At 42.2% G+C, this 27,797-nt stretch overlaps 1 protein-coding gene across 1 annotated transcript in view; it reads right to left on the bottom strand.

Moving 5' to 3' along the window:
• The window catches only part of LOC132391589 (hedgehog-interacting protein-like), a 133,052-nt gene that overhangs the window by 38,622 nt on the left and 66,633 nt on the right, over positions 1 to 27,797 (bottom strand). The window contains exons 7-8 of the mRNA XM_059964977.1: positions 13,713 to 13,855; positions 10,790 to 10,871 (exon numbers count right to left, since the gene is read on the bottom strand). Coding sequence (XP_059820960.1) covers positions 10,790 to 10,871; positions 13,713 to 13,855 — 225 coding nt within the window. The remainder of the gene's footprint in view (positions 1 to 10,789; positions 10,872 to 13,712; positions 13,856 to 27,797) is intronic.

Raw genomic sequence — 27,797 nt, 5'->3', positions numbered from 1 at the left:
ACCTCCTTTGAACTCTCTCCAGTTTCAACACATCCTTTCTGAGATAAGGGGCCCAAAACTGCTCACAATACTCTAAGTGAGGCCTCACCAGTGCTTTATAAAGCCTCAACATTGCATCCTTAAGTGCCAGCATTGTCAGTGGTGTCCATTGTTAAAGAAAGTAATTAATATACGTGGCACATGTCTGAACCTGGTACTGTGGTAATGAGTTCTATTTGTTCTACGAGTGTCCAATGACAGGTGCCTCAGGCCAACTTGGTGTGAATTCACGTACAGAACTCCACTACATCATCACTTGCACCCCGACCATAGAACGTGCATCAGGACACTCAGGTAACATACTGTAACTCCGAAACTTATGGTTGAACTCCAGAATGATGTAAACTGATCGAGAAACAGCTTTTAAGCTTTACATTGAAAAAAAACATTAAAAAAAGAGTAAATCTGAGTATATTCCTTTTATTTCTATACCTCACTGCTACAAATAATTAAAAAAAACTTACAAAGCAAAATCCATATCATTAAAATCCTTATTAAGAAAAATGCTCACAAAATCCACGAACTGGCTGGAACCTGCACTGCTGATTTTGGCTGTATTTGCTTCTACTGCTTTGTGCAGTCTTTCTATCAAATTTTTCCAAATGTATTTTGACAGACTTGAAGTCATTTAGTGAATTTAAAAAATGCACAAACCACAAAATATTTCATTGAATTTGCAAAAATTGACAAAAAGGTACCCTGAAGGAAGAGCTGGATCTTCTAGCTCATTACAAATGTCTCCACTGATGATTTTAGCCGATGTTAGCACCTGTGCCCTGAGGGAATGTAAATCACACAAATTGGGCTCGCATTTTTCAACTTCTCAAGGAGCTCATTCAGCTTCACACTAAAACTACTTTTATGATATTTGCCTCTTGAGTGGATTCTGAGAAACAGCTGAAGGTGTTTATAATGTTACATTTTATTTCCTGTAGCTGGGGAATTGAACTACACTCAGGACAAAAAGTATGGTGTTGGGTGAATTAAACTGGGATTAAATAGCATGAAATCCGAGTGTTACATCATCGATGCCTACCTTCAGGAATCAAGAGTAAAAGAATAATATTTAAAGAAAAGGTCATTGTAATGATTCAGGGACAAGAGACACTAAAACTATTTTTAATATAAAAAGGGCCACAACTGGTAATGTCGTAAATAGATGCAGTAACATGGTAATTATTGTTATACACTGCCTGCTCATTCATTTATAAGATACCTATTATAATGATTCTAGTGTCCTAGACAAAGCATAATTTCTTTCCAAAAGCAACATGAGTGAATCTGTAGATGCTGGAAATAAATAAAAGCACAAAATGCTGGCAGAACTCAGCAGGCCAGACAGCATCTATGGGCGGAGGTAGTGACGACATTTCGGGCCAAAACCCTTCATCAGGAGTGAGTTTCGGCCCGAAACGTTGTCACTACCTCCTCCCCTAGATGCTGTCTGGCCTGCTGAGTTCTGCCAGCATTTTGTGTTTTTAATAATTTCTTTCCCTTGCTTTTCCTGCAGCTAGCAGGCTATGCGTTTCTAACAGAAACCACTGCTTTTGGAGCTACTCCACAAGTTATTGAATAGATAAATATTTCCTGATTTCAGAAGGCTGCAGTTGTGACTGTATCTCACACAACTACAGCTTCTGGCCCCGGGAGCGTGAATAGCATGGATAAATTATCAATCCCGGAGCAATCCAGGATCTAATTAACCCAAAGCAAGCAGGTGATCTTGGATTTCGTATCTGGTACCTTGCACTAAAACAAAATACGAGAAACAAGAGTGTCTTAAACAAGATGCTGGTGACTATTTAACTGCAGAGGCAGGGGCTGTTGGTGGAGGAGCCAGGGGAAGTTACAGGTGTGGTACAATGTCTAGTTTGTGGAAGAAGGATACAGGCTCCAGAAAGTGGGCGGGCTCAAGGAATAAATATAGACGAGGGAGACAAGAAATGCTGCAGTATGGGAGTTTTCCCCCTTTGGATGAAATGCTGAACAGAAACCACCTATGTGTAATACAAATGGAAAATGCTGAAAGCAGTTTTGGAACATTATGGAGAAACATCACGCAGCCAGCAATCACAATACAACATGAAGACCATTCCAGACTCAGACAGGAAGAAACCTCTGATCTCATAGAAAATACAGAACAGTGAATCTCTGGAGCTCTACCCAAGGGTGCCGTGGAGAGTTAGACTGCATGTATCAAGGGAAGGAAGAGTAATCAACTAGCTTCGAAGCTGATGCTTCTTCATACATCTCCCATGTACCTGCCTGTTCTTACCCCAGATACGAACACTGTGCTTCAGCACTTGCAGGTCCATAACGTCACAACAGTGATAAGGCTGCCATAAATGGGAGCAAAGCGAGAGAGAGAGAGCGAGAGAGCGAGCGAGAGAGCGAGAGAGCGAGCGAGAGAGCGAGCGAGAGAGAGAGAGAGAGAGAGAGAGAGCGAGAGAGCGAGCGAGAGAGAGAGAGAGAGAGAGAGAGAGCGAGAGAGCGAGCGAGAGAGAGAGAGAGAGAGAGAGAGAGCGAGAGAGAGAGAGAGAGAGAGAGAGGAACATAACATGCCTCTCACTTTACCAATTGTAACCCAGTGAAATAAGGTGCCAGAAAATAGGTATTAAATCCCTGTGCAGCCAGAATCAAAATCAGGTTTAATATCACTGACATTGTATGTCATGAAATCTGTCATTTTACAGCTGTAGTACATTGAAATACACAAAAATAATAACTATTAATTACAGTAAGCAGTATATATTAAAAAAAGGTGCAAAAAGAGAGGGAAAAGTACTGAGCTAGTGTTCATGGGTTCATTGTGGTGAATGAGGGGAAATGTGATGGCAGAGGGGAAGAAGCAGTTCCTGAAATGTTGAATGTGTGTCTTCCAGCTTGTGTGCCTCCTGCTCGCAAGTAGTAATGAGAAAAGGTCACACCTGGGTAATGGGGGTCCTCAAGAATGGAGGCCACCTTTTTGAGTCATCACCTTTTGAAATGAAATATATGAAATGCCAAGAGCTGGTTGCTCCTCAAAAGGGGAATTTCTGAATGCTGGTGCAGTGTTTGGAGCAGAAGATGTACTGAGGCCTCAAAAGACATGGCTAGGCAAGAGTTCTGACTCTTCAGTTTTATCCTAAATATTCAGCTGCTGTGCTCAGACCCCTTAGGATGATAGCCTCTTGCCACACATGGAGCCAACTAGGTGAATAAAAGGTGGGATTGCTTTCGATAGACTACTAGAAATTCCTCCTATATCTTTCAGGATCAAACATAAATTATCGGCCAGTGAATCGGGCAGAAAGAGGGTTTACTTGGGCTCAAAGCCTCACCAGGTTGAAACACGGGCAATGGACAATCCAGGGCCCATGTCAAGTATACAGGGTATAGCAGAAGTTTGACATTTTGCAGTCAGCCCTCAGTCTCTGGTGTATGTTACACCCCCTCATCATTTCCCTATTACTTACCAAATTGACTTCTGCTGATACAATGAGCTAACTCTGAGATAACACAGAATCCCTGAGCAGCAGAGTTGTTTTCAGTGACAAAATTAGTAACAGTAACACAGATGTGGAGGATGAGGTGATGGATCACAGCATTTCTAAGCCTGCTGGTCTAAGGAAAGAATCTGGACTCAGATTCATTATCATTGACTTAGATTACCTGACTGAACTGGCAGCAGTACAATGTAATAACACAAAATTATTATGTTACCAAACTATAGTGCAAAAAAAAGGAATATCAAGGTAGTGTTTGTAGGTTCATGGACTGTTCAGGAATCGACTAGTGGAGAGGAAGAAAGTTTCTCGATTACTGAATGTGGGTCTTCAGGCTTCTCCACTTCCTCCCTGACGGTAGCAATGAGATGAGGGCCTGTGGGTTCTTAGTGATGAATGCTGTCTTTCTGAGGCACTGCCTCATGAAGATGTCCTTGACAGGGAGGAGGGTTGTGCCTGCAATGGAGCTGGCTGGAGATCCTTGATCTCCTGAGGATTCCACTAGAATTGGAGAGCATGAAGTTATTGTCCTTCTTCAGGATGTCAGCGTTGTATTAACACAGCAACCAGCTATCTCAGTCAACAGCTTTGCACTGCGGCTCACAGCAGGTGCTAAGTGGCCCTTCCAGGAAAGGAGCTGATGAAGCTTCCAGCTTGATCAAGCTGTAACTTCCAGATGCCTTGGGATGCACTATCATAGCGGATGGCCACACCAATCACTGCAGGGGACTAACTAAGGAAGGTTCTAAGATACGCATTATTCCTTTAAGCTGTATTTTCCTAAGAACAACTGCAGCTAACATTGTTAAGTGACAAAATATCACGCAAGGTAAGTCCCCCGACTTACCTTTGCATCCCAACCTAACCTTGCACAGAACAGACCTCCCCAATGCCCAACTATGCCTTGACACACAAACACATCTTTACCTAACTCTGATCATTCCCAACCACCAATACCTCTCTGACTCCTGACACTAACCCCTGTCCTCAAATGTGAATGTCCAGCTCCTTAATGTACCTCAGTTCCTAGTCATCGATACCCCCAAACCCTGGTCACATCCCCAACTCTCAGTCATCAACTCCTAATCATTATCATCCTTCTGGCCTCCCAATCTCCTCCAATCATGAACCGTGAGGCCACTCCCATCTCCTTAAGACCAGTGGTCCCCAACAACCAGGCTGCAAAGCATGTGCTACTGGACCGCGAGGAAACGATATGAGTCAGTTGTACCTTTCCTCATTCACTGTCACGCCCACTGTTGAACTTGAAAGTATGTGTGGACATTACACATGCGAGGTCATCAGTTGCCTAAACACAGTGATACCCTTATGCCAGGGATCACTGGTTGGCCTCGTGTGGCTGGCGGGAAGTGCTGTTGATACTGGCCTGGAGCGCGGACAGATGGGCACCGCCTCTGAACCTGTTTAGCATACCGAATGTTTGTGGGGAACCTGGTGCAAAATATTCGCAGACAACCTAATTCGGATCGGGGTTTTGTAAGTAGCGCAGCAGCTACCTCGCTGCGATCTACTGAAAGTCATCCCTCGAGCCAGACTTTTGTTGACCGATAGATCCTATTGACCCACAATGAGGGCAGGAGCGTGCCCTGTCGCACTCCTCCTCGTTCCCTGGACTGCGACCACCGCGGCCCCAGTACGGGGACCTCCGGCCCTTACCTTGTCCTCTCAGCCCATCCACGACCAGCAGCACCTGGCCAAGGCGTCTGGTACGGGGACCTCCGGACCTGACCTTGTCCTCTCAGCCCACCCACGACCAGCAGCACCTGGCCAAGGCATCTGGCGGTGGACGGGTGTGAAGCTGGAGTTCGGGTCTGGAGGCTGTCTAATGAGGCAATGAAGCCCTCAAAACTGCTTCGGTACCTTGAGTCCAAGCACCCTGCACTTAAAGACAAACCCATTGAGATTTTTGAGCGAAAAAAAACGTGAGCAAGCGGGACAGATGCAAGTGCTGAGAGCCACAAAAACTAAATTGCGGAATAGACTGGACATAAGGAACCCCCTTCAAGTATCAGTGTATTCCAGTTGTGATTAACACCCACCCCCCCACCCCGTCAGCTGGTCCGCAAGAATATTGCCAATATTAAACTGGTCCGCGGTGCAAACAAGGTTGGTGACCCCTGCTTAAGACTGTCCTACATTCTATTGTCTGAGATGCCCATCCCCTCACTGAAACCAACTCAACCATTAACCTCTTCACCCAGGCCTAATCCCAACATGCAATGCCTTTTGGATCACAGTGATACCGTAATAATTAACAAATATTACACACATATTCACAACTTTAATGGCCATAAATACATTGTGTTACTGTGTTTGTAGCTGTAATAGTGTTCTTCAATATCTAAGCCAATTTTTTTCATTTTGAAATACCATAATGATTAAAAAGGTTATGAATTTTGCTGATACATTATTTTGCTTTCACTTATGAAGTCAATGACAAAAAATATTATTGTATTTTAATGTCTGTATCCTTGATTGTGACATTTACCATTTATCCTGATGTTTTAGGCCAGTGAAAGGTTGGACAGTATGAAAAGTTAATCCAGATTAATGCAGAGATGAGCTGGTAGATTCTGTTCCTCATAATAAATGAAAAGGCTTCAGCTGAAGGGATAAAGGGTAACACTAGTGACCCTGAAAAGAAGGTCAACTATTGCTAATCATCGCCTTGTGATGACAAACCAGAGGGCACTCTGTGAAGATGAATGCTTAATTGCTTTCATATTCATGCTGAAATATGGAAGCACAAGGAGGGAGGATGAGGTTTCTCAGTCCTGCAGTCTGCAGATGGTACAGAGGGGCACAGCTCAGCTTTCATGTCTTTGCAACGAAAGCCAACCTCACTTTGACAAAATCACATCCTGTTTATATTCTTACAATGATCAATTTTAATATCATGATATATGATATCCATTTTTAAATAATCTACTAGTACACCTTTTACCAGTCTCAGATATCGGAACTGCTCATATAAGAGCAGTGATGCTGGAAGTTCAGTGATGTCCATAAGATCACAAGACAAAGGAGTCTTATCGAGTCTGCTCTGTCATTTCATCATGGCTAATCCACTTTCCCCTCACCCCTATTCTTCCGCTTTCTCCCCGCAGCCTTCGATGCCTTGACTAATCAAGAACCTTCTGCATTAAATACACGCAATGACCTGGCGTCCACAGCCATCTGTGGATTCAAATTCCACAGACTCAACATGCTCTGACTAAAGAAATTGCTCCTCATCTCCCTTACAATGTCAAAAGTAGAGATTTAATAAATGCTGGGACATTAATTTATCTTGCCCAGAATTGGCGGCAGCCCATTCCACACACTCACCGCTCACTGCGTAAAAAACTTATCCCTGACATCTCCTCTGTACCTGCTTCCTAGCACCTTAAACCTGTGTCCTCTTGTGGCAACCATTTCAGCCCTGGGAAAAAGCCTCTGACTATCCACACAATCAATGCCTTTCATCATCTCTTACACCTCTATCAGGTCACCTCACATCCTCCATCGCTCCAAGAAGAAAAGGCTGAGTTCACTCAACTTATTCTCATAAAGCATGCTCCCTAATCCCAGCAATATCCTTGTAAATCTCTTCTGCATTCTTTCTATAGTTTCCACATCCTTCCTGTAGTGAGGCAACCAGAGCTGAGCACAGTACTCCAAGTGGGGTCTGACCAGGGTCCTATATAGCTGCAACATTACCTCTCACACTTAAACTCAATTCCACGATTGATAAAGGCCAACGCACCGTATGCCTTCTTAACCAGAGTCAACTTGCGCAGCAGCTTTGAGTGTCCTATGGACCCGGACCCCCAAGATCCCTCTGATCCTCCACACTGCCAAGAGTCTTACCATTAATACTATATTTTGCCATCATATTTGGCCTACCAAATTAGGTACATGTTGAAATGTTGCTATTAAATCAAACATCTACTGTATCTGTACTTCAGAGGTATTTAATAAATTGAAAGAATTTAAACAACGAAGAATCTTTGATGCAACAACTTATCTCGATAAAGTAACAATTGTCTCTGTCTGACGGTCAGTACCATAAGTGACGTCCTAATCTCCATATCAATCCAGATAGACAAAGCTGATTGGCTGAGAGCCAAACTTTTCCAAGCATTAGCTGATGTTGTTCCATTGGTTTAAGAAATGCTTTAAACCAGGAAATGATAGACCAGTGAGCCCGACATCAGTACTGGGCAAGCTGTTGGAAGGTATTCTAAGGGACCAGATATATTAATATTTAGATATACAGGGACTGATTAAGGATAGTCAGTATGGCTTTGTGTGTGGTAGGTCATGTCTAACCAATCTTATAGAGTTTTTCTGAGGAAGTTACCAGGAAGGTTGATGCTGTCTACATGGACTTTAGCATTGACAAGTCATGCTTGGAAGGTTGCTCAAAAAGGTTCAGACGCTTGGCATTCAGGATGAGGTAGTAAATTGGATTAGACATTAGCCTCATCGCAGCAGCCAGAGTGGTAGTAAATGATTGCCTATCTGACTGGAGGCCTGTGACTAGTGGTGTGCCATAGAGATCGGTGCTAGTTCTGCTGTTGTTTGTCATCTATATCAAAGATATGGATGGTAATCTGGCAAACCAGATCAGCCATTTGCAGACATCACGAAGATTGAGGGCATAGTGGACAACAAGGTAGGCTGTCAAAGCTTGTGTGGGATTTGGACCAGCAAGAAAAAAATGTGCTGGAAAACGGCAATGGAAATTACTGTAGTCAAATGTGAGGTGTTACCCTTTGGGAGGACCGCCCAGATTAGGTCTTACACAGTGAGCGGTGGAACAGAGGGAGCTGGGGATACAGAGCCATCATTCCTTGAAAGTGGCATCACAGGTAGATAGAGTTATACAGAGAGTTTTCAGCAAATTTGGCCTTCATAAATCAACGCATTGAGTACAGGAGTTGGGATGTTATGTATAGGATGTTGGTGAGCCTGATTTGGTGTATTGTGTGCAATTCTGGTCACATACCTATAGGAGATATGTTAATACCTACATTAATAATATTGATAAGAGTGCAGAGAGAATTTACAAGGATTTTACCAGGACTTGAGCACCTGAGTTATAGGGAAAGATTGAATAGGTTATGACAAAATTCTCCAGAGCATAGGAGTAAGAGGGGAGGTATATACAATTATGAGGTGTATAGATAGGTTAAACATAAATAGGCTTTTTCTATTAAGGTTGGGTGAGACTAGAACTAGAAGTCGTGGATTACGGGTGGGGGGAAACTTCTTCACTCAGAGGCTAGTGAAAGTTTGGAACGAGCTGGTAGCTCAAGTGGTGGATGTGGTTTCAACTTCAGCATTTAAGAGAAATTTGGATAGGCACATAGATAGGAGGGGTATGGAGGGCTATGGTCCAGGTGTAGGTAAATGGGAATAGGCAGATTAGTGATTTAGCATGGACTGGATGGCAAGAATGGCCAATTTTTGTGCTTTAGTGTTCTATGGACTCTAATTGTAGAACTCTAGACTAACATGAGATAATTTCTAACAGCAATCAGTACTGAAATAATACAATACATTCTTGCACAAACACATGTTGTAGGCAGAATACTGTGAATTCTCACAGCAAAAATAATTGCCATCAGATTCTCTCTGGGCAAAAATCAATCTTCATGTTGTTCTAATTTACAGGTAATACTTCAATCAGCTGTGATTCATAAACACAAGAGATTCTGCAGATGTTGGAAATGGCTGTAAGTGTTGCATTTTCTACATGCAGCTCGACTTAACATGAGACTTACATTAAATATGCGATTAGGCATTCAATAACTTATTCCAATTTACTCCTTTATTTGCCAGAATATAGATTCCAGTCTTAAATTAAGGAAACTTTATTCCTATGCTGAAATTATGAAAATTCCAGACACAGACAATCCCCATTAATATATCTACAAACACAGAAGGTGTCAAGGGAGATAAAACAACCTAAAAGTTCTGAAATTAAACTCAGCAAAAGAGGGCTGAGATGTTCAAAATACTAACATGGAATGAAGGGCTTCCTGAGACTGCCCAGTCTGAATGTGATGATGCAAACAGGTATGAATGGCTAAAATAAGTTTTGTATCTTCCTGGCACTTTCCAAGAAAGTGCAAGTCGATGAAGTCACACTTGAACTGAGTGCTTCTTCATAGCTTTATGGACACACGAGTTGCCAGTGAAAATGACATGAGGCAAGCACGATTAATTATAATGGAATAATGCATAGAATAGACATTAATGCTGTTTAATAAGGATATTAATTTTCCCTGAAGGTCCTCAAATTAAACAGTTAAAACACAAGGTATAAAAGATGTTAAACATGTTTAAAATGTTTCAAATCAAAGCCTTGTTTTGCATTTCTGAGGTTTTGCCACATTATTCTGGGAGCCAAAACATCTGTTTTACCTATGTCTAATGTGGATAACAAAACACAGATGCGAGATGATCTCTTTCCCTCAATAACTGAAGAGTTCGACGGTGCTGTCAGCATTGTTTTTTGCTCATTCTTTGTATGAGCTGGGAAACAGATACAATGGAATAGATTAATACCATGTGGCACATAGGCTGAGTACTGGAAATGTTACCACGAAGCACGTTTTCTTTATATGCTGTGTAAAGGATTTGAAGTACAAGATTGATCATGAATTGTGATTGGCACTTCAGCAAAAATACAAAGCGAATTTATTTCAGGGTCCTTTGTGCATGCACTAAGCATGCAGAAGTGACAAAGTCACCATACAAAGAGTTTAAGTGCTTGCATATGCTGGAGAGATTCAGGGAATAAGAAGAGGATTAAAGCCAGTTGCATCATCAGTTAAAGTTAAGTCCCTGTTGAGCCACTAAAGACAAGTATGGAATCTTTAGCTCTTAATTGTACTTCTCCAAAACTGCCAAAAGGAATTCTGCTTTTTTGAGGGTGGGTGGAGTCCCAACCATTCTGATGAATTCCCCCTGGGTATCCATCTCAGGTGCCACGATTCCTGATTACTGGAAAGAGGTCATTGCTCCGTAAAAATCCATGCTGCCACCATCAGTGAAAAGTAAGCTGATTAGGCCCATTAATTAAAGTTCCAGTTTCCAGTGAGAACAGCCACTATAGGAGAACTTGTTATGGCATCTAGCTGAACTTACGTTTGATTTCCTTGCATTGAAATTATGTCCAAGCAAGGTTTGTGAGGCTTATTCGTGATTTCTAGAATGTACAATTTCTAAGTGCTTATGTTTCACACAAGCTTTACCTCTTTGGGTCCATTAGTTTGTAGAGTTTTCCACTGTGTACTTGTGTTACACTCTTACTGCTTGCCAAAATATAGACCTCACCTGTAAACAACAAATTAGGAAACTACTTAATAATTTGTTATGTGTAATCTGTTATTATTAAAATGTTACCTGCATCAATTTGAAACTATTTCAAACGAGAAGTAGTTCTAATCACTTAAAGACTAACTTAGTTTCCTGTGAACTATGATGTCAAAACAGTTATTATTAAATTAACATGTACACAAACAATTTTAAGTGGTTCCAGATCAAGCAAATTAAATCAAAATATTATCTGCTTTAATTGGGTTCAATTTGTTTTTATAGATTTATGCATAACATATTCACCAATATCAGGGGAGTGGGGCAAATTAAATATAATCAGAAATTTGTAGAAGGTTTTGGAAAGGAGAAAGCAAAAGTCCTGTTCTGACACAGCAACCCTCGATGAATAAATATGATTTTCACCAGTCTGAAAATCTGCTGTTTGAATACATAGGTTAATGTGAAAAATATTCTGAAAATACATGGATCCTATTTTTTAGAAATAGAAGCTGAAATGGCCATAATTATTCAGTGAGGTCACCACACTGAAGAGCACATTCACAGCTGCTTCAATTGGACTAATCTGGGAATCAAAATACAGTGGCCAATTATTTTCAGCAGATACATATGTGATGATTCACCACCTCATAAAACTTACATAAACCTGCCAAGCACTAACATGGCCCATTAATTCTTGATCTTATTCCAGAATTGAAATATTGCAATATGATCTCATCGTACTTTCATAAACTATCTGCAAACTGATTAAGCTTGAAAACTACGATAATCACAATCCAGAAAAATTTACTTGCAAAGTACCAACAGCATGTCATCAGAATGTTCATGTCACCCTCATGGGTGGGAGTTCTGGCACACTTTGGCCAGAGTGGAAGTTTCACCTGTCCGAAAGCAACCACTTTATGGAATGAATTGATTTTGTATTAATGAAATTGGATTTGTAGTCTCTACATACAAGCTGGATAGGGCTCATGTTTAATAGTTTGAACAAACATCCATGCCCTTTCCAATTATGAAGTAAAATAGCAGCGCATACCGTACTGTGCAAAAGTCTTGGGCATATGCAAAACAAAATATGTAAAGTGAAGATGCTTTCAAAAATAATAAAATGAAAAGTTTCCAAATATAAATAAGATTACTATAAAGAGCAGTAAACCAGAAAAAAAACTAAATCAAATCAATATTTGATGTGACCACCCTTTGCCTTTAAATATCCATCAATTCTGTTGGGTACGCTGTTGTGTAGTTTTATAAGACAATTGGCTGGTAGGTTGTTCCAAGCATCTCAGAGTTCTTCAGCAAACTTTAGCTGTCTCACTCGCTTCTGACTCTCCAGGTAATCCCAGGCAGCCTCGATTTTGGGATCAGGACTCTGTGGAGGCCATCGCATCTGTTGCAGAACTCTTTTCACTGAAGGTAGTTCTTTATGACCTTGGCTGTGTTTGTTAGGACTGATCAGACACTTCCCTGATGGTACTGCATGGTGTATGAGAGAGTGCTTCTACTTTTCAGCATCGAGGATTCCATTAATTCTGACGAGATCACCATTTGTGGAAATGCAGCCTCATACTTGCAGGGAACCTCAATCATGCTTCACTGTTGGCTGCAGATGCTCATCCATGTAGCACTCTCCAGTTCTTCTAGGGCCAAATTCCCTCCTGCTTGAGCACTTGGTGCCATTGTTCAAACACCCTAGTCCTTGTGCATATGAGAGTCTTCGTTTCCACTTCAGAGGAGTGGCATTTTGGCAGCAACTCTTCCACGAAGACCACTTCTGACAAGACGTCTGCAGACTGTAGAGGGGTGTACTGGGTTCCTGTGGATTCTGTGAGTTCTGAGCTGATAGCAGTGCTGGACTTACTCTGGTTTAGGAGTGATGTCAGTTTGATGTATCTCTTGTGTGCTGCACTCAGTTTCCATGGCCGACCATTGTGTTTCTGGTCCTCAACCATGCCTGTTTATTTGTGCTTCTTCAGAAGAGTACATATTGGATCTCCCGTCTACTGCAAAATTTCTGTTGGAGAGACCTTGCTGATGCAGGATGACCACCGTGTGTCTTGTTATGCTCACTCTTGCCGTGGTGTAAGAATTAATGATTTGAAGGTTAAACTGTCACATCTGCCACACCCTCATCTTTTAAGTTTGGTGTTTGCCCACTTTGATTCTGATTCTGTTTCAGTTAATCAGTTTAGTTCATTCAACTCATGATATCATTAATCCATTTGTGATCTTTGTTTAATCATGCACTGGGCTATGTACCTACAAAGTAATCAGGTTTTTATTTGAAAAGTGGTCTATTACTTAGCATGTTATTTTCTTCAGCAAAATACAAGCATTTCTCTGCAATGTTTATTTTTTGGAAACTAAATATTTGGAAACCTAAAATTGTTCTCTCTTACTGACAAACTAATGCAGAAGGCAAAAACAAACAACTAAAGCAAGATTTATACAAAAAATCTAAGATGCTAAGACTTTTGCACAGTATTGTACATAGAACACCTAATGTTTCATATTAGGAAGTAAATAACCTAATTAAGCAATAGTTTAACAGATACATTTAATACATGACTAATTACCAAACTCTCTTGCTGCTTCCAACACTTTTTCTCTGTTTGGCTATTGCCAAACATATAAATCATATATTTTGGATATGGTGGTATGGAGACCTTTTTCATTTAAGGTGCAACTACGTGCAACAAGGAAAAACGTCTTATTTGTAATCCAAAATTTTGTTAATTTGTTCAGATTTGTTTTCAGTAAGCGAGAACAAATAATCCCCTATCAGCATTCACGAGAACAGGCATTAGTTTTTTTATTGCGAATATTAAGTTGATTCATTACCTAACTCATCTTCTCCAAATCCCAAAACCGTTCCTGAGATCTGGCCAATAAGAGAATTTTTGCATGTGGTGCTACTGCCAAGACACAAAGTTCGTTCTTGCCACTGTTTGTTCAAGGGGTTTTGTTGAAGGCTCATCAATTGCCTGAAATTATAAGTGAAAACAAAGGTGTATCATTATAGATAAACTTTGGAAATATTTTGATGTACAGCTCCTCTTGATCTCACATAGATTTTTGAAATGAGCCTGTAAAATGTTCTCAGGTATCTTTAGACTTTTACTGTTTGGAACAAGGAAATTTGCACAATGTTAACTCACTTTACTTGATACAAGTTAGGCATTAAACTCAATCACTGGTGTGAGAAAAATATAAACGATTACAGTAATAAGATAGAAGGGAGTCTGAATTCAATCCCAAAGACTCACGTCAACGACAGCATAGAACACAAATAAGAATCCTCATGAGTCTGCTTACATTACAACATTGCGCTAATTCAACTCTGCAATTGGGTATTAATTTGCCCACCACCTCATTCAGCTGTGTTTATATTTTACTTGCTTCTAAACACTGATGCACATCTGAAATATCTTCCCTTTGAAACTTAAATCATGAAATCCTATAGTAGTTATAAAATACATTGCAAAAATATATCTTTAATTGCAAGAATAAACACAAGAATTTGATTCAGATGTATTTAATTGTATCCTAAATATCGCTGGTGCACTTCAACTATTAAAGACCATTACAATCATTTTTTTGTTTAACTGCCAATGGCATCAGAACATGGTTGCACGAGCTGCTAAATATCGTAAAAACGTTTACGCCAATTTCAGTTCCGTAGGTGTTCTCACCTACAGAGTGCTGGGTTGAAGCCATTCAAAAGCCAGCTCTTGGGTGGTAAGTTTTTTTGAACACATTCAGAGCTGTTTTATAGTTCCTTCATGTTTATATTGGCACCGTTATGTAGTTATAAGATCAATACCACTATTATATTGGCACAAAGCTGTAAGTATAAACAAAGACGCCCAAATCCTTTGAATAACTGCTACAACTTGAAGAACGAATGCTTGGAAAACTGATTAGTTGTGAAAGCAAAAAGCTTTACATTTCCACCTAAATAACCCAAAGATGTACAACAGAACATAAAGCAAACATGAGTTCATCCAGTGGGTTCAGAGAAATATTCTACATCTGAACCAAGTACAACTACACTCACTAAATGTTACCAAGCAGGTTGCTGTTCTAGATGGAGAATTCAACCACTTGGATAATTTTCACTTTCTCCACTTGGTCAAAATCCAGTGGAGTACAGCCCTGAAGAATTTGCCCATATTTCATTCAACTCATTTCAATGAAATGGACATTGGATGGATTTTGCAAAGTGTGGGCAACCACTCAGGAAGATACTCTGGCAGTAAAATTATACTTGGCCTCTGCAATTCAAACAGAATATACACAAGTTAAGGAGAAAGTAAAGAGGTGCGTTTGATGTGCACAACATCTGAATACTGTAATTTACATGATACTTGGTTTTATTAAAGCTTTTCCTTTGCTCGATTAAATACTTTTGCTCAAACTGAGTTTAGCTGAAGGTAAGTACAAGTCTTTGCCAAAACCTATAAGTAGTTTGGTATTAATTGGAAGTAAAATTGTAATGCCATTTAGAGAGTCCATAGGACTAACTTAATAGGACAGAGAATGAAACTGCAGTAATATCATTGAGGGCATTTTCCTCCTGCTCTTGTCAGGGACAACTGGTCTTGGGCTGCCAAATACCGATATGAGAACCCAACGATATTGCAAGTGCTACAATATCTAATAGAGATATTATATGTGAGTCTTTGGAGGACGCCATCTCCCTCGCACCACATTCAGCTCTGGATCACTTGACAGTAAGAATACATATGCCAAGATGCTATTCATTAACTACAGCTGAACTTTCAACACTACAGTAAAAGATAAGCTCATCTTTAAGCTTCTGAATCTTGGCCTTGGGTCCCCAGCTGCAAATTGCCCTCTCCCAAGTCATTGCTCAAAGGTAGTTTCCAACCAGGAGCACAGTTTCTCTTGTTCTTTGTAGCTATTCTGCAACCAAAAAATTAATGAGTTGTAGACTGCCAGTAATAAAGCAAGTGCATTAAAACATTCAACATATTGATAATATAATAATATTATGTACCTAACATGCTACATACTCCTGGCTTGTCTATTATATTGTCTAACAATATGGACTCAATGATGGGCAATATGTCTACCTGCACTGCACATTCCCTATAATGGCAACACTATATTCCGTGTAAACATGAGAAATTCTGCAGATGCTGGAAATCCAAAGCAATACACACAAAATGCTGGAGAAACTTAGTAGGTCAGGAGTCATCTGTGGAAATTACTAACCGGTCAACTTTTCGGACCAAGGCTTTTCTTCAGGACTGGACAGGAAGGGGGAAGATGCTGGAATAAAAAGGTGAGGGGAGGGGAAGGAGGATAGCTAGAAAGTGATAGATGATCCACGTGGGTGGGAAAGGTCAAGGGCTGGAGAAAGGATTCTGACAGGAAAGGAGAGTGGATCATAGGAGAAAGGGAAGGAGGAGGGGACCCAGGTGGAGATGATGTGCAGGTGAGGCAAGGTAAGAGGCAGAGTGGGGAATAGAGAAAGAGGGGAGGGGATGGGAAAAATATTTTTACCGGAAGGGGGAATTGATATTCCTGCCATCGGGTTGGAGGCTACCCAGATAAAATGTGAGGTGTAGCTCCTCCACACTGAGGGTGGTCTCATTTTGGCACAAGATGTCCAACATGTTGGAACAGGAATGGGAATTCAAATTAATATGTTTACCCACCCGGAGGTTAAGGTTTTGGTGGATGGAGTGGAGGTGCTTGATGAATTTACAACAGGTCTCACCAACGTAGAGGAGGCCGCGTAGGAAACACCGGCATAACAGATGACACCAGCAGATTTGCAGGTGAAGTGTTGCCTCACCTGGAAGGACAGATTCTGCATTCCATATTTCTTTTTACTACCTTGATGTAATTCTGTCTGGATGGCATTCAAAGGAAAAGCTTTTCACTGTATCTTGGTACATCTGACGATAATAAATCAAACCAATTTACAGCATACACTGGATGTGCTAGATTTCTTGGCAGAAAAGATCACAGAACTGAGTGTCCCAAAATAAGATGGTATAACAATTCATTGATGTAGCTTAGTTTGTTCCCACTGAGCAACTGGGAGCTTGATTTAAAATTTAGAATTCATTCCTGCAATATTGCTTTTCTGAGAGGAGTGAAATTAGATTTCGAGATTTTGATAAGTATATTGCAAAATCTGCTTCACAAGGTAAACACCTGTTTATAGCATCTCTTATGAGCTTGGTAGAGCAGGAATAAACCCTACCCACTGCCCCTTCCCTCCCCCTCCCCCCGCCTCACCCCAGTGTTCAGTTGCTCAGGGCTCAATTCTGCAAAGTTTCCTGCTGTGCTCCTTCTGCACGTTTACTCTCTTGGCTACTGTAATTTGACAAGGTGCCAAACAGGAAAAGGAAAACAAAACAACATTCAGGTGCCAGGTTTAAGCAGTGGGAATTTGTACGGCCCTGGACCTGTTGCACAAACACTGTCCCTGCTTGGGCTATAATATTAGCAATACCATCGATCTACCCCCTTTGTAATCTTCCATCACAGGACAGACAAAAGCTAATGGCACTGAAACTGTAATAGAGAATGTGGACACCACTACTGGTAAGGAACACCCTCTTCCTTGTGTCCGTTTTAGTAGACGATAGAACAGTACCACACAGGAACCGACCCTTTGTCCCACAATGTTGTGCTGAACCAGCTAAAGAGTAAATAAAACAAACCATAAACTAATCCCTCTTACTGGCATGACGTCCATATCCCTCCATATTCATCTCTTAAAAGCCTCTTACAAGCATGCCTCTACCACTAAAACATACAGCGCAATCCAGGCACCTACTGCTCTCTGAGTAAAAAACTTACCCCTCACATTCCATTTGAATCTACCCCCTCTCACCTTCAATGCGTGCTGTCTGGTACTAGGTGTTTCAACCCAGGCAAAAAAGTACTGTCTGTCCATTCTATCTATGTTTCTCATAATCTTATAAAGTTCTATCAGATCTCCCCTCAGCTTCCACCACTACAGGGGAAAGAACCCAAATTTGTCCAGCCTCTTGTGATAGCAAATGCCCTTTTAACCAGGCAGCATCCTGGCAAACCTCTTTTGCACCCTCTCTAACACCTCAACACCCTTCCTATAGTGGGGCAACCAGAACTGTATGTAATACTCCAGACATAAATCTTATCAGCCATGAGAGAAGGTAACATCAATCTCATAAAGACCACTTCTCAAACATCTGGGAACTAGTGTCTAAATCGAGAGAATTGTTCCAGAGACTAATCAGGCAATAGTCTGACATAACCATGCTCACAATTATATCTCACAATGGTGTTGACTCCTCCGTCACAATTCTTAGGTACGTATTTTCCCAACAGCAGGGACAACAGAGTAATATATAGATAGGAATGACTGGTCTTTAGAAGCCTCAACACCAACTTCAGACCCCACTCCCACTGACATGGCATCTGGCGGAACATGGGGGAAAAAAAACCCTCCTCCAGATTATGAGTTAATGCTCTGCCCCTGCTGCTGAATCAATGTTCTTCAGAAATACCAGAAAGCAGCAAGTACACAGAATATATCCTGGATGGGGGATTTACAAAAAAAAGCCTGCAATACACAGAACTAAGTGATCCCACCATCAGTAGACAAGGCTAACACATCATAATCCTGCCATGTTTAGTTGTGAACAGCAGAAGGAAGCTAATAGGGTGGGGGTGGGGAGAGAAGACTCCAAGAACACTACCATCCTCAAAAACTGAGACCCGGAAGTTGGGGGCGAAGTCGAGGCTGAAGCGATTGCAACTATGCTTAACCAGGATTATTGAACATTTGATCTAACTCAGCTTTCTTTCACAGTCCACAGAAATCAATTCAATTCACCTCACACAACATTAAGTAAAGGGTAACCACTGTATTGGAAAATATATGAATGTATACAACATCACACATTTAACACCGAAGGCCTAATCTTTACAGTACACTTACAACTCTGACAATGTGTAAAATTGCACAGGCCTTCGGACAAATCCAATCCGAGAAAGTTTTGTTCATTCAATCTAATCTCACTCATCAGTAAAAGAATGAATGTTGTCATCAAAAATGGCCAATCTGGGCCTTGCTGGGACTGTGGCTTCAGATCTGAAAACAGAATAAGACGTGGAATGAAGAAATGAACTGTGTTGGTAAGATGAGAAAGACAGCTCCCAGTGTAGGGAAGGATCCACAAGTCCTTCTAACAGTGAAGTCCGTGGGTGGACAACAGCATTAAGCACCTGGGGACACCACCGCTTACTTGCAGGCTCCTGGACTTGGAAATACCCATCACCAAAGGTATGTCCAACTCCTTTCAGCAGCTCTGCGAGAACCATCACCAGGAAGGGCACTCTTGCTTCTCAAGAGTAATTATGGAAGGGCAGTAAATACTGGCCTTGCCAGAAATGCACAGAAACACCTAAAAAAAGAGCTATTTACAAGAAACACAAAATGACAGCAGCACCAACTCACCCCATCATGAATAATGCTGTGATTAAATGAATATCTATAGCAGCATCTTACAGCATATCTGTTAACATCATTGGAGTAAAATGCTGTGGTTGAATATATGGGGAAAAGGAAGCTTCTCAAAGCTGACCTGCTCAAATAGCAGCAGTCGACAGTTTACTTGGCATTAAAATTAATTTTGCCACAGCAACTGTATTGTCAAAAGGACTTCCACATTCACAGCATTAAATAGTTATTATTACATTTATTATGATTAGAAATTGAGAACTTGTGGTAGTAATCAAAATTTCCTTATTCTGTGATTCTTAGAACAAATTTAACTTTCAAGGATACAAGGACAAAACCTCCAAATTCATTGTGGCTGTTTTTAATGAAGGGGAAAAAATCACTCTAAGTGGTAATCCAGCTTGCAAAGTGTAAAACAAAATCGAGCTGGTTGAAAAGGAGTTATTATCTCATAGAAATAGCTAAGCTGACAGTAAGTAGCTCAACACCAAGGAAGAAATAAATATCACTACATTGAGAAAAGCAGCAACAATGCCAGGTGCTTTTGAGATTACCTAAGGAACCACTGCTTGACAGGATAGGATAAAAAGAGTTACCAGCGTTCATCAACTTTTCCACAGTGACAAAGTAAATACTTTGGATGTTAAGACAGTCCTTGGCGATGCTTGAAATTATTGGCTTGTTGTCTACCTGTTCCATAAAACATTATTCAAGTTGGAGTGGATTTGGATGAAGGAATTGATGGCCTTGTTGCCAAGATTGCAGACGATATTGTTATGATCCCAGCCCCCTCCTTTGTGAGAATCGCAAGAGCACCCGTTAAGGGGGGGGGGGGTCAATAGACCCAGGAAGTGAGAGAGAGAGAAACGTGAAAAATTGCACGTCCCACCAGGGATACAGAATAAGATGCCAGCAACTATTGTCTCATGGAGACCACGTGAAAAGCCCTCGGGCAAGGTGGGCTGGTTGAGAGAGAGATTGCATCATCCCAACCTGATTGACACCTGCGACCCCGTGAGGAAGTATAAAGGAGAGTCTCAGGGGGACAGCCCCTCAGACGCATCCAGAAGACACGAGAGAGTGATCCCGCAGCAGCGGGATGCCATTCTGAAGGAAGCCACGTGCGTTAGATTCCGGGATTGGAATCTGTGGCTGGAATCACGGAAAACCGCTTTTAACTAACATCGGGGAGAGGAAACCAACGCTCCCCCGATTTCACGGAAGATTCATCAAGACTCAGCAAGTTCTTTCTCTTCTCCCCCCAATCTCTCTCTCTCGGTCGCCCCACGCAAAACGCAGCGATTTTCAAAGGGCTGAGACCCGCAGACTTTCAGAGTGACTTTTATATTTCCAACGGACAATCTATTAACCCCTAGAGACCAGCAGAGCTCACTTCTTAATGATGATGATTACTATACCCGCGCTTTAGATTGAATGTTGACAATGTGCACTCTCTGAATGTATGTATTAACCCTACTTTTGTGTCCCTTTACGAATAAAACATTTGAAAATAGTGACATCAGACTTCAACGGACCTCTCTATCTTTGCTGATAAGTTCTCCAGTTATGGGATTCATAACAGTTGGGGTTCTCGTCTCGGGATTTGACACCAAATTCGGAGGCCAGTGAATCGGGCTTGTAAATCTAAAACTTGAATCTGGTTACGCGGGTTGCCAGACGGGAAACCAGCAAAGATGAACGTGGGGGAATTTATGGAAAACCCGGCTAGAGGCGGCCACCAAATCAGACTTGTTAAATTTGGCGAAGGGGTTGAACCTCACAGAAGTGAGGTCGTCCATGAAAAAGCGGGAGGTACGAAGGGCCATAACCCAGTATTACATTGGGAAGAAGGTGTTTGAAGCTGAGGTATTGGGAGATATCCCTGAAGAGGTACCATCAAGTGGGACGGTTCAGTTAGAGGTGGAGAAATTGAAGTTGGAATATGAAATTAAGTTAAAAGGGCTGGAAGCGGCTGAGAGAGAGAGAGAGAGAGAGAGAGAGAGAGGGAAAGGCAAGAGAGAGAGAGAGAGGGAAAGGCAAGAGAGAGAGAGAGAGGGAAAGGCAAAAGCAGCATGAAATTAACCTAAAGAGGCTAGAAGCAGAAGAGAAAGAGAGGGAACGGGCCGAGAAAGAGAAGGAACGGGCAGAGAAAGAGAGGGAACGGGCCGAGAAAGAGAAGGAACGGGCCGAGAAAGAGAAACAGAGGCAACATGACCGGGAAATTGAGAAGATGAAGAACGAACGAAGAGATCAAGGGTTAGACCAAGCAGAGCAGTTTAATGTTAGTAGGGAGTTGAGATTGGTGCCCCCGTTCGAGGAGACAGATGTCGATAGCTATTTCTTGCTTTTTGAAAAGGTGGCAGTAAATCAGAAGTGGCCAAAAGAGCAGTGGGTGGCGTTGTTGCAAAGTGTGTTAAAGGGGAAGGCCCAACGAGCATATGCGGCCTTGTCCCTGGAGGAGGGAGTAGCGGAGAATTATGATGAGGTAAAAAAAGTAATTCTCCAGACTTACGAATTGGTACCTGAGGCCTATAGACAAAGGTTTAGAAATTTAAGGAAAGGGTGGAATCAAACGTATACCGAGCTAGCCCATGAGAAGGGGGTGCTCTTGGACCATTGGTGCACCGCGGAAAGAGTGGGCGAGGATTATGGGCGTCTCAGGGAGTTATTTTTGATTGAGGAATTCATAAGTTGTGTTCCGGAGGAGATCCGGGTGTATTTGAATGAGAAGCCGGATGTCCATTTCAGAATTTGCCAGGCTGGCGGACGAATATGCCCTAACCCACAAGACAAAGACTCCCTCGAATAAAGGTCCCCAGAGAGACCGTGGGAACGATAGAGAAAGTCCGACGAGTGAGGCAGAGGTTCCACCGGGAGCTAGCGGTAAGGTTGAGGGGGAAAGGCAAGATGGCCAGAGGTTTCCGGGTTTGACCTGTTTTAATTGTGGAAAGGAGGGGCACATTGCATCTCGATGCTTTGCTCCGAGGAAGGAGATAGGAAGAGGGAAAACCACAGTCCCGATCAGGTGTGCCGTGGTAATCAGCAAATCGACCAGAGAGCCGAGGGTAGACAAAGTACGAGAGGGCTCTGGGAGTTGTCTGTCACACGGAACCGTGTCTGTGACGGAGGGAGACACACCAGTTCCCGTACGAATCTGGAGGGATACGGGCGCTGAACTGTCTCTGGTTAGCCGTAAGGTACTAGAATTTGGTCGGGAAATGGGCATGGTAAAGGTGGAAGGAATAAATAAACGGATAGAAATGGTGTCCTTATATAAGGTCATTCTGGATTGTGAGCTGGTGTATGGATCAGTTGAAATAGGGGTGCCCTCAGAATTCCCGAGAGCTGACGTGGACATCCTGCTGGGAAATGACTTAGCAGGGGGTAAGGTTTGGTCAGCCATGCTGCCGACCTGGCGACCAGCGAGTACGGTGGCCCCGTCCCTAGCGCCCAAGGACCATCTCGACGGCGCGGTCACTCGCAGCCTGTCGAGAGAGAGAGCTGTGAACGAGAGCAGTTTAAATCTGGCCAGTTTTGATTTGGCCGAGACGTCTTTGCCGGCCCTGTGCCACGAGGGTTTAGAGGGTGGTAAGACGAAGAGTAGTAAAGTGAAAGGGGGTAAGGGAGAGGAGATAGATCTGCCTTTAGCGAAGAGAAAGGTCCTAAAGGTAGGAAATAAGGATGAGAAACAGATAAAGCTGTTAAAAGGTCCAGAGTTGGACATGGATGATCTGTCTGGTTTGGCAGAGTTGTTTGAAGAACTTGAGAGTTCTAAAGGTGTTCCCGATAATGAGAGGAGGGCAGTCCTAGATGGAAAGGATACCCTTGCCTCGAAGGAGTCTGCTGAAAGGGCCGAGGAGGTTGTTTCAGCTTGCAGGGTTGCGCCTTCCCCGGGTGGGAGCTGCCCAGAGAGTAACTGGGAGGATCAGGGGAAGTTAGAATGTGGAAAAGGTACGGGTGTTGAAAGCCTGGAAGAGGCCAATGTCCCGTTTGAGTGTGTCCGAGATGGGGATGCACGAGGTGCTGAACCTGGTAACGGAGCTCAGAAGAAGTCTGAGGTATCTGATTCAGTGGAACAGGACAGTGACCGTCTTTGTGGGTCAGATAGACTTGGTTCAGTGAGAAAAGGATTAACCTTGGTAACCGGGGAAAGTGTGAGTTCCCCGGTGTTTGTACTCGAAGGTGGGTTCAAAGTTAACGCAGAATTTAAGAATGGGGGGATGAGGATTGTTAGCGAAGGAAACGAAAAGTCTGTAGTTTCCAAATCGAAGGAAGAAACCTTAAACCTGGCAGATCGCTCACAGAGTGAGCCGGGGAATAGCGGGGCCCCCCACTCTATTGTTATGCCAGGATGGGGCGTGAAAAGGCTGCCTTCGACATGCTACTTGAGCGAAGAGTTCGAATCAAACACTAATAGCCTGAAGGGGACTGATAAAAGGGCCAGCCACCTGGGTAAAATCAAAGAGTTGGATGGAAATGGTCTAAGTCTGGGGCATGGTGTTGCTAAAGTAACCCCAATGAGCGGGGCGGGCGGGAGTTCACCATGCAAAACTACTCAAGTTCCTCACGGGGGGGTTCGCCAAACAAAAAGAGGCGACGGTTAATGGAGATGCCATTGTTAGACAGCCAGGCAGGTTGAATGGGTTTGCGCCAAAGCCCGTGAATAATAAAGACAGCCCTTTGGAGACCTGCCGGTTAAGTTAAACGACTGAAACGATTAGTATTCGCGTAAACTTTTGTAAACGCACCTAAGCTAAGGTCACACCTCCTTAGTTCTGTTGCTTAGAAAAAAAATTAAATAGGTGGTTATTGAATTGAAGTCTGATGTACGGTTCGCAATGTTAAGATATGAAAGAAAGGGACACTGTAATCGTTAACTATTTAGATACTGACTTGAATGTATAACGGTAGTATTTTGTGAAAAGAAAAACTTGTGTATTGTGTTAGATTCAAACCTCCTGTAAGACTGTGTACCACTCCGTTTTAACCGCTGGTAAAACGTCTTTTTAAGAGGGGAGATGTTATGATCCCAGCCCCCTCCTTTGTGAGAATCGCAAGAGCACCCGTTAAGGGGGGGGGGGGGGTGTCAGTAGACCCAGGAAGTGAGAGAGAGAGAAACGTGAAAAGTTGCACGTCCCACCAGGGATACAGAATAAGATGCCAGCAACTATTGTCTAATGGAGACCACGTGAAAAGCCCTCGGGCAAGGTGAGCTGGTTGAGAGAGAGATTGCATCATCCCAACCTGATTGACACCTGCGACTCCGTGAGGAAGTATAAAGGAGAGTCTCAGGGGGACAGCCCCTCAGACGCATCCAGAAGACACGAGAGAGTGATCCCGCAGCAGCGGGATGCCATACTGAAGGAAGCCACGTGCGTTAGATTCCGGGATTGGAATTTGTGGCTGGAATCACAGGAAACCGCTTTTAACTAACACTGGGGAGAGGAAACCAACGCTTCCCCGATTTCACGGAAGATTCATCAAGACTCGGCAAGTTCTTTCTCTTCTCCCCCCAATCCCTCTCTCGGTTGCCCCACGCAAAACGTAGTGATTTTCAAAGGGCTGAGGCCCGCAGACTTTCAGAGTGACTTTTATATTTCCAACGGACAATCTATTAACCCCTAGAGACCAGCAGAGCTCACTTCTTAATGATGATGATTACTATACCCACGCTTTAGATTGAATGTTGACAATGTGCACTCTCTGAATGTATGTATTAACCCTACTTTTGTGTCCCTTTACGAATAAAACATTTGAAAATAGTGACATCAGACTTCAACGGACCTCTCTATCTTTGCTGGTAAGTGACCCAGTTACGGGATTCATAACAATATGAATATAGGTGGAGGAACCAGGTAGTGTTGAGAAAAGGTGTCTACAGAAGGGCTTAGACAGATTGGGAGAATGGGTAAAGAAGTGCCAGATGGAATATAGTGTGGGGAAATGTATGGTCATGCTCTTTGGCAGAAGCAATAAGTGTGTGGACTACTTTCTAAATGGGGAGAAAATTCAAAAATCAGAGGCACGAGGGGACTTGGGAGTCTTGGTGCAAAATTCCCCAAGTGTAAACTTACACATTCAGTCGGTTGTAAGGAAGGCAAATGCAATATTAGCATTAATTTCCAGAGGACTAGAATTCAGAAGAAAGGATGTAATACTGAGGCTTTATAAGACATTGGTCAGACTGCATTTGGAGTACAGTATCGTGAGCAATTTTAGACCCCTTATCTAAGAAAAGATGTGCTGGGATTGGAGAGGGTCCAGAAGAGGTTCACGTGAATGATCCCAGGAATGAAAGGGTTAACATATGAGAAGTGTTTGATGGCTCTGGGCCTGTACTCGCTGGAGTTTAGAAGAATGAGAGGGAATTTCCTTGAAAGCTATTGAATATTGAAAGACCGTGATAGAGTGGAAATGGTGTCCAAATCCACAGCCTTTGAACAGAGAAACGTCCATTTAGAACAGAGAGGAGGAAACCTTGAAAACTTTCTTTAGTCAGAGGGTGGTGAATATATGGAATTCATTGCCACAGACGGCTGTGCAGGCTATGTCATTGAGGTTGATGGATTCTTGATTAATCTGGGCATTAAAATTACAGGGAGAAGGCAGAAGAAGGGAATTGAGGCGGCTAATAAATCAGCCATGATGGAATGGTGGAACAGACACGATGGGCTGGATGGCCTAATTCTATTCCTATATCTTATGGAATCACTTAAAACCAGATAGATGGCATGCAGTGAATTGCTGAACCACAGTTCGAAGTATCATCGAAGTTCATAAATGTCACCATATGCAACTCTGAGATTCATTTTCTTGCAGGCACACTCAATGAATCCATAACAGAATCAATAAAATATGCACCTACTTGGGCGTTCACCCAATGTGCAAAAGATGATAACCATGCAAATTCAAAAAGAAAGAAATAGTAATATTAAATAAATAAACAATAAATATCAAGAACATGAGATGAAGAGTCCTTGAAAGTGAGTCCATAGATTGTGGAAACATTTCAGTGATGGGGCAAATGAAAACAAGTGAAGTTATCCCCTTTGAGGGGTAATAACTGTTCCTGCCATCCAATTTCTGAATGGAAATTGAACCTATGAACATCAGCTCACAACCTTTTTATTTCTATTTTTGCACTATTTATTTAACTATTATAATACATACTGTAATCCACAATTTTTTTCTATTATGTATTGCATTGTTCTGCTGCCGCAGGAGCAACAAATTTCACGACATATTCTGGTGATATTAAACTTGATTCTGATCCTGGTGGTGTGAGTCTTGAGGTTCCTGTACCTTCTTCCTGATGGCAGCAATGAATAGAGAGCTTGACCTGGGTGATGGGTGACAATGAACTCTGCTTTCCTGTGACAATGCTTCGTGTAGGTGTGCTCAGTGGTGGGGAGAGCTTTACCCGTGATGGACTGAGCTGCATCCACTACTTTTTGTACGATTTTCTGTTCAACGGCATTGGTGCTTCCACACCAGGCTGTGATGCAGCCAGTCAATATACTCTCACCACACATCTATAGAAGTTTGTCCAAGTTTTAGATGTCATGTCAAATCTTCACAAACTCCTACGGGAGTAGAGGCGCTGCTGTGTTTTCTTCATAGTTGCACTTATATTCTGGAACCAGGACAGGTCCTCCAAAATGATAGCACCAAGGAATTTAAAGTTGCTGACCCTCTCCACCTCTGATCTCTGATACAGACTTGCTCATGGACCTCTGGTTTCCTCCTCCTGAGGTCAATAATCATCTCCTTGATTTTGTGGACACTGAGTGAGAGGTTGTTGCTGTGACACCACTCAACCAGATTTTCAATCTCCCTCCTCTAAACTGCCAATCGGGTCTTTACAATAACCTGATAACTTCATGATCATTATTACTGATACTGAGCTTTTAATTAAACCTATTAAAAAAAATTATCTGAATTTAAATTCCCCAGCTGTGGCGGTGAAATTTCAATTCATGTGCCAGATCATTTGTTTCGGCACATGAATTGTCCAAAATACCAGTCCAATAACATGACCTCAATACTATCATGTATTAAATTTATTTAAACCATAAAATTCTCAAACTTTAACATGGGATTTCAATTTGGATTATCTCAATTATTCAGGCAGAAAAATGGTCCCTTGACAACTGCCTTACAACCAATGTTGGGTTCAATCAACTGATATAGAATTTGTATCATTTGAAGTTAATATTTCATCCAGGTTCATACAAACAACTGAATACGAAAGGCTTCAGCTAGAAACATCGGCTGTTTAATCCTCTGCATTGATGCTTCCTAACTTGCTGAATTCCTCCAGCATTTTGTCATTTGTGTACCTGTTCAATGTGATGAAGACATTCACCCTTTCAGGGAGCGGGTTTCAGATTCCCGCTGCTCCTTAGGTGGAGGTTTCCTTAGCGATTCACCACTACACT

Source organism: Hypanus sabinus, chromosome 3 (genome assembly GCF_030144855.1).
Source record: "Hypanus sabinus isolate sHypSab1 chromosome 3, sHypSab1.hap1, whole genome shotgun sequence".
NCBI lineage: Eukaryota > Metazoa > Chordata > Chondrichthyes > Myliobatiformes > Dasyatidae > Hypanus > Hypanus sabinus.
This window is presented reverse-complemented; position numbering and strand designations above follow the sequence as displayed.